General features: G+C 44.2%; 1 protein-coding gene across 1 annotated transcript; it reads left to right on the top strand.

Annotated features, from left to right (window-relative positions):
* The first annotated feature begins 3,214 nt into the window (after positions 1 to 3,214).
* Positions 3,215 to 7,670, top strand: LOC105920323 (nuclear factor 7, brain-like). Its single transcript, XM_012855889.3, has 2 exons — positions 3,215 to 3,780; positions 3,876 to 7,670. Exon 2 carries the CDS (start codon positions 3,893 to 3,895, stop codon positions 5,261 to 5,263), a length of 1,371 nt encoding a protein of 456 aa, XP_012711343.2. The 5' UTR covers positions 3,215 to 3,780; positions 3,876 to 3,892; the 3' UTR covers positions 5,264 to 7,670.
* The last annotated feature ends 454 nt before the right edge of the window (positions 7,671 to 8,124 follow it).

Here is an 8,124-nt window from a genome sequence, read left to right as displayed (position 1 = left end):
TGTGGGAAGAAATTGTTCGAGTCTTGGTTTTGGTGTACCCTGCTCTGTAGCTCCTACCAGAGGGGAGAAGTTGTTTAGACCGTTGGGTGAAATGGATCTGTGGTGACCTTTCTTGCCAGTTTCCTGACTTTGAATGTACAGAAATGTACAGGTCCTGAATGGAGGGCAGGTTGGCACAGATGAACTTTACTGCAGTCCTGACTGTATGTTGCGGTCTGGCATGGTCCTTTTTAGTGGCAGATCCAAACCAGACAGTGATGGTTGAGCAGAGGACAGACTGTGGGTAAGTCAGTTTGGTAAGGTCTAAAACAGATGGGACCAATCAGTGTGGGAGGCGGTACTTTATGGGGCATCACTCTCAGCGATAGAATTACCCATAAAGTAGCAGTGCTTTTCTATAACCATGACAGTCAAAATACATACGGAGATTGTTGTTGGATGGTTCCTTGGAAAATTAAGGCATTTTATGGGAGTACATCATGCATCCTCAGATTTTTTTAGACAAAAGCGGTAAAAATTGTTCACCAGCTAAGCAGGGCTGTAGCACTTAAAAACCCTTGATTGGGCAAGTTTGTGGCTAAACATGTCGTCACTGGTCAGATCAGGCAGGGGACCAAAAAAAATTACGGAGTCTGACATTGTTTTAGCAAACTCACACACCAAAGCAACACCAACTTTAGTGACCTCCGATCGGCGTAACCGGGTGTCATTACCGCCAGCATGAATAACAATCTTACTGTATTTACGCTTATCCTTAGCCAGCAGTTTCAGGTAGGATTCTATGTCGCCCGTTCTGGCCCCTGGCAGGCATTTAACTATGGTCCCTGGTTTCTCTAGTGCCACGTTTCTGACTATAGAGCTGCCAATAATCAGAGTTGGCTTGTCAGCGGGTGTGTTGCTGAGTGGGGAAAATTTGTTAGAAATGCAGGCTGGAATCTAGAGCTATGCTTCCTACGAACCGTCACCCTGCCGGTCTGGGTACCCGGCTGTTCGGGTGCTGCTGCTGGAGGACTGCTGCGTGAAGTTAATCTCTGGCTACGCGCTAGCTAAGGGGCCTCGGCTATCAGCTGATTTTCCAACAGCACATAGCCGGGTCTCCAATTCTGACACCCTTGCCTCCAAAGCTACAAAAACACTACATTTATTGCATGTGCCATTATCACTAAAGGAGGCAGAGGAATAACTAAACATCTGAAACAGAGAGCAGGAGATGGGGGATACTTAGACAGAAAGCCATTGTGAGGCTAAAGCTAGGCTAAAGCTAGGCTAGCGACCTCTTACCACGCCAAGAAAAGCAAACTGTGTGAAACACGACAAGTTCCTTTGGTTATGATCATAGTGCTTTGGAAGACTGTGGTCATTCTGGCCAAGATCTCAGGTGTGGTTCCTTCACTAGTCACTATGGCCTCCGAGAGGTGTGAGGCCATAGTTACTTCAGCATAATAATTCTTATAACATTCCTCTCTTTTTTTTTTTTTTTTTTTTGATGATGGCATTGTCAGCATCAAAACAAAAAGAGATGACCCATCACTTGAAAATGTGAACAAAACACAGAGGAACCATTTCTGTAAACTCGTAAAGTGGGACCCAAAGGGTTCCCGTGTTGGAACCGGGCAGTGCTGGAACTTTTAGTATAGATCAACATGAATGCTTCTTAGAGGGTTAACACACACGATCAAAGGTTTAGCTTTTATCTACAATTTAGGATTCATCTAATTAGGTAAGTCCTGTTTTAGGTACCTATGCGCACATTATTTTAAAATTACATTAGACTAAGATAAGCTAAACCTGTTCAGTAACCAAGGTCAAATCCGTCTACTCATCCCCACCCTGAATACCCTCCTACTCCTTTCGCCACTCACCCCTACGATGGACAATAATCCACCACTCCAAACTTACAACACCAGGAGCAATGGCAGGAGAGGTTCAGTGCGGGCAGGGGAACAACATAAAACGCTACCCCCCAGGGGTAGTAAAAACTGGCAAGGCCCCCCTCCCAAGGAGATCTGCTCTCGGCCAACCTGAGCCTGAAAACCCTGTATTGAATCTAAGTGTTAACGTTACCAGCTAATATTAAAGGATCTTTAGAGCCAATCCGATCCTGGTTCTTCCTATATCAAATCAAAAAGGTGCATAAACCATAGATCTTTGTGTGTCTGAAGCAAACAGTTTCCATTTTTTCATAAACCCATATTGATCAACATGATATTGATTAACATTAAAGTGTAGATCTCATAACATAAAAAAAAAATCAAACATGTGAGTCAGTGGAACAGAGCAGTTAAACAAACAGCAACACAATTTGAGAAGAGTCCAAAACGTCAAGAACGCAAAGTTAAGGAAGCCTTCAGGCCTTTCAGGCACAAGGCAGAAAATAATCTAATCGCGCTTAGGGTCTCTTCAGGCAACTCCTCCCATTGAAGAATAAGGAATCAGAGTTCTCTGGCTTCTTCATCCCCAGTCCTCTTCTTGGTTCCCCCTCGCAGGCTGGACAATTGAGCTGGATGGTAATAAGAGTTCACACCTCCCGGACATAGGAGGCCTGGAGACCTGATGTCTGTGTATAAGTTCCACTGTTTGCCGAGTGCAAGGATGAATGCTGCGTAGAATGATTATTGTCTATGATAGACTGTCTTTGTTATGTCTCAAACCAAGGCCACGGTGCAGTATTAGGGGAAGCCCGAAAAGCGAGGCAGACAGAGACAGGGCAGACGCAGACTGCAGCGGGACCGTGGGGTGCGATTACTTTCCATCTATGTGATCCCTGCACTGTTTCTCAATAAAAGTGCTGGAACTATATCACCGCCGTCTCCTCATTTAGTAAAGATGGGAACTCAGTTACTATTGTTTAGAATTCCACCAAAAACTCCCATAACATTCCTGCAAGCTTCTTTTGGCTCAATGGGAAGAGTAGTCGCCCAGCTATCAGAAAGTTGTGGGTTTGATTCCAGATTCCTCCCCAGCCACATGTTGATGCGCCCATGGGCATGGCACCTAATGCCTAGTTTACCTTCTGATCTGTGCATGAATGTGAGTGTTTGTGTTCAACATGGTGGATGCGCTTCTAGTGTAAAGTACATTGAAGGGACAGTATGGCCAGAAAAGCTCATTCCATTTATCACTTTGCCTCTCCAGAACCATTTGGGTCCACTTGTTTGTCTCATTCTTGGCACAGAGATTAATGTCATTCTTGTAAAGAAGGCTGATGATTCCTGCTTTCTGAAACTGGTGTCCATGGATTTCCTTTGTACTCACCTGTTTGGGGGTTCTGTCTTCTGCTGAACATTGGCAGAGACGGAGCATCTTACATTGAATTAGCTTATAAAGAGTCTGCAGATTTGTCTCTCACATTGCTTGATGAAGGTTCTGTTCATTCTTGTGTTATAAACATCTAGTTGTTCCAGAACCAAAGCAAGCAACGTGATTTAGGAGATGAATGCATTGTGTAGAAAACCCCTAAAAACAAATAATGACAGTTTGTCAGTGTTCAGAAAGGTCTGTACTTCCTTATCTGGAAGTTTCTGACAAATTTACTGTAAGAAAACACATGTCAGTTAAGGAGAAAATAGCACGTTAAACAGGTTCTTGCCCCACCCCTGCTCTGTTACACAAGAACTAAAGCAGGAAGCAGTTTGTGATTGTTGGTCCCTGCAGAGAGACTCCAAGACGATCAGTCTCACCCTCAGACCAAACTAGTAGCTTCTTCTGAGTGAGTCCAGTTGCAGAAGAGAAAAGTGGAAACGTCTAACATTGCTGCTCCAAGCTACTCACACCCTACAGGTGAGTTGGACCCAGAACACTATCAGACTCACTTTGAGAGACGTTAGTAGAGGAGGGAGGGGAGCGATGACTGACTTGGACTTTTGTGTTTTCAGCTTCACTCAGAGACTAAATGGCTTCCAGATCAGAGGAGGATCTCTGCTGTCCGGTCTGTCAGGACGTCTTTAAGAATCCGGTTGTTCTGTCATGTAGCCACAGCTTCTGTAAGGAGTGTCTGAAGAACTGGTGGAGAGAGAGATCAGCACAAGAGTGTCCGGTTTGTAAGAGAAAATCTTCAAAGTTTGATCCACCAATAAGTACGGTTCCGAGCAACCTATGTGAGACGTTTATAGACCAGAGAGCTTCAGAGGATCTCTGCAGTCTGCACTCTGAGAAACTCAAACTCTTCTGTCTGGACCATCAGCAGCCAGTGTGTCTCGTCTGCAGAGATTCAGAGAAACACAACAAGCACAGCTTCAGACCCATCGATGAAGCTGCTCCGCAATACAAGAAGGAACTTCAGGAAACTCTGGAAACTTTAAAGAAGAACCTGGAGCTTAGGGAAAAAGTTCTAGAGGAGTTTGATCAGACAGCAGAACACATGAAGGTCCAGGCCCGACACACAGAGAGGCTGATTAAGGAGCAGTTTAAGAAGCTTCATCAGTTTCTAGCAGAGGAAGAGGAGGCCAGGCTGGCTGCACTGAGGGAGGAAGAGGAGCAGAAGAGTGGGATGATGAAGGAGAAGATGGAGGCTCTGAGCAGAGAGATAGCAGCTCTTTCAGACACAGTCAGAGCCACAGAGGAGGAGCTGAGAGCTGAAGACGTCTTATTCCTGCACAACTACAAGGCTGCAGTGGAAAGAGTCCAGCGCTGCCCCCTGCTGGAGGATCCACAGCTGCCCTCAGGAGCTCTGATAGACCAGGCCAAACATCTGGGCAACCTGGCCTTCAACATATGGAGCAACATGAAGGACGTGGTCTCCTACACTCCTCTCATCCTGGACCCAAACACCGCTAATCCACGACTCAACCTGTCTGAAGATCTGACCAGTTTGATGTTAGGAGAAGAACAGCAGCTTCCTGATAATCCAGAGAGGTTTGGGTCATGGTGTTGTGTCCTGAGTTCTGAGGGCTTCAACTCAGGGAACCACATTTGGGACATTGATGTTGGAGACAGTAAATACTGGATGCTTGGCGTGTTAGAAGAGTCTGTCCAGAGGAAGGGAAACATAGATTCTGGATGGTTGGTTCTCTGGTTCTCTGGAGGTAAATACTCAGCACTGTCTCCTCCAGCTCCTCTCATGGATCTCTCACTCCAGAAGAAGCTGCAGAGGATCAGAGTGAATCTGGACTGGGACAATGGAAAGCTGTCCTTCTCTGATCTGGAGACTGACACATACATACACACCTTCACACACACCTTCACTAACAAGATGTTTCCATATTTCAACATTGTGGGTAAAGGAAGCATCTTACCCATGATCATCACAATGAAAAAACAGTAGTTCTGATGTTCTCAACACGAAGAACCCAAAGTATCAATGAAATCTTGTTGATCCGATTGAAACTCAGCAATTTTAAACAGTAAACTGGAGATGGTATTGGATACTAATTATTGACTCTGAAATTGCATGTTGGACTTGTTGATAAATTGATATCAGTCTTTAAGGGTTACAGAACATCTACTCCCGTCATCCTCAACACTGGGTTCCTACGGGGCTGAACCTTCAGCCTACTGTGACAGTACCCTCACGGTGAAGTCTGCAGAGGTTGTAGCAGCAGCGGTGGAGCTCATCACCAGCAGGAACCAGTGACCAGACTGAGCATTGTAAGGAGAAAAAGCTGATCCTCAACATCTTTAGCACAGTGATGGACATGGTCACCAGGTTCACACACCTTGGGGTTCACATCTCCAATACTCTACCTGGTGTGAAAAACACCTTGAGTGTTATCAGGAATGAAAACCAAAATCTGAGGAGACTGACACGGGTGGGGCTAAACTGCAACATTAGGAACCACTTTTACAGGTGAGTGGTGAAGCGCACCACTCACTGGATGCAACTTACTAGCTCTCTGGAACATCTAGCAGAGCCGATGCAGGGATGGAGCGACTTACATGATGAAAGACCCCCATCATGGAACACAGACTGTCCCCCATCTCCTCAGGGCGGTGGCTCCTCAGCATCTTGGCCAGAACCGGATGTGAAACAACTTCTCACATACCGTGAGACTGTTGTTTGTGAGAGACTTATTGCAGTGTTTCCATGTGTAATACTGGCGTAATTCTATTTAAATAACATTTCAGTGGTTAGCATGTATTTCATTCATGGGAGACATGTTCAATTCTTCACTCCTTCCTGTCTCTCAAGGTGGAAATGACAACAAAATGTCTGTCTAAAAAGCAAGGATCAGTATTATTTCTACTGTTGGCAAGTCTGGTTTCGTCTCCTTAAATCAAAGAAGTGGTATAGACAATGGATGGATGGATAATCCTGACCAGGGGTGCCATTGACCAGTGCTGGAGATCTACTGAGTTGTCACTTCTAGATGCATCCCTGTTCCAACGCACCTGAGTTCCTTCATCAGCTTCCAGCCATTCATCTCTACAGACGTCTGTTAACACCGCATTCGTCTGATTTAGGTGTTGAAGAAGGGTTGCACCTAGAAGTTGAACAATAGCAGCGTCCTGATCTGAAGGTCTCAGAGTTTTTATTTGAACTTTGGTTCATATGAGTCATTAAGAGAGAGGCTCACAAACCTTATTCCCCAGTAAATATTCCTAGGTGACAATATCCATTAGGTTGAGGTTGTAAGAGATTAGTTCTGGAAGTACGTGACCCTGTAGAGCCTGGACATGAGGGCCGGGCTCTACAGAATCTGGACCTGGATGTAAATGTCTAGGATTTCTGTTGGCGCTGCCAGAATTTTTTCGTTGTGGTAGCTTAGCAGTTGCTATATGACAGACAGGAGTGGCTGGCCGAACGAGAAACTTCTCCATTTTCAAACTCACCGTTATTCTTCAAGTTGACCACTTTACAGATTTACCTTAACCTCCCTTACATGATATCGCGAGATCTGTTTATGGTAAAAAGAATATAAGGACTGCTCAACACAGTCATTAATTAAGTTAATGACTGTGTTGAGCAATGTTTTCTATTTGAAATTAAAATTAACCCATTATTAAATTACTACTATTTTTGGTTTCCATAACAAAATCTTGGAGTTGCTTAGCAACCAGGCCAAATCTTGGTGTTGCTATAGCAACTCCAAGCTACTCCCTGGCCCCGCCATGTTGATTTCCTTCCCTGTGGGGAATATGACTCCTCCAGCACACAAAGGAAGCTCTAAAACAAAGTGGCGCTCATTTGTGACTGCAGCACATTGTGGATTTACCTCACCGAGCCACTAGATGGCGCTTATGCGCTCTTGTGGATCAGGTTGAGCGTTCTGCTCAAGTCCTACTGGCGCGAAATTGAAACAAAATGGCGCGAATTCTATGTGTGTTGTCATTGATCCACAGATCCCGTAAAAACAGCCTCTAAACTAACGAGTTAGAGCTCACAGGTGAACGACTGAGACGTTATCTGTGTTTTAGGGTGACTGACGGAAATGTGGTGTTTTGGTGTGTAGTTAATTGTGTCTGCTGACTGAGCTTTGTTAAATCAGCCAACATTGCTTGCTCCCTGTAGTAAAAAAAGGTACTAAATGTAATTCTGCGATCTGATCTGTGTAAATATAGTTTCATGATGCTAAAAGGCGTTGTTTCCAATGTCTAGAAATGAGTTAATCATAATCTCTCCTAAAGAGTTGTGTTTTTATATTATTGTTCAACAGTTGCCTTATTCATTCCAGAAAAGGTAAAAAAAATAAAGCAACTGGACTTGTTTTTCGTAGTTGAAGACGTTTCGCTTCCTCTCCAGGAAGCTTTCTCAATTTAAAAAGTCTGGAGTAATGTGGAGTACCAAGCTTTATACTACTGCCCAAACAAAGGCCTTGTAATGGCTTGCCCAACTGCTTGTTGAATTGAGAAAGCTTCCTGGAGAGGAAGCGAAACGTCTTCAACTACGAAAAACAAGTCCAGCTGCTTTATTTTTTTACCTTTTCTGGAATGACCATGACCTGGATGACTGAGAATCTTCACCAGTTGCCATGTTGTGCGACTTAATGTGTTTTTCTGATATTAATCTTTTGTTTTGACCTATATTGCATTTATTGTTTTATTTTGCTCATAATTACCTTTTTGAATGGACATTGGTGCTTATTATTAGGGCAGTTTATAGACCAATATTCACAGGGAACTATTTTACAGTCCTCTGAATAACATTGAGTTGAGATAAAGTGAAATATTCTTGACATTATCAGAAAT

This window comes from Fundulus heteroclitus, chromosome 20 (assembly GCF_011125445.2).
Source record: "Fundulus heteroclitus isolate FHET01 chromosome 20, MU-UCD_Fhet_4.1, whole genome shotgun sequence".
In the NCBI taxonomy this organism is placed as follows: Eukaryota; Metazoa; Chordata; class Actinopteri; order Cyprinodontiformes; family Fundulidae; genus Fundulus; species Fundulus heteroclitus.
This window is presented reverse-complemented; position numbering and strand designations above follow the sequence as displayed.

Bases quoted from the DNA above. Each gene is read 5' to 3' on its own strand.
- LOC105920323 (XM_012855889.3), top strand. From the start codon at position 3,893: ATGGCTTCCAGATCAGAGGAGGATCTCTGCTGTCCGGTCTGTCAGGAC.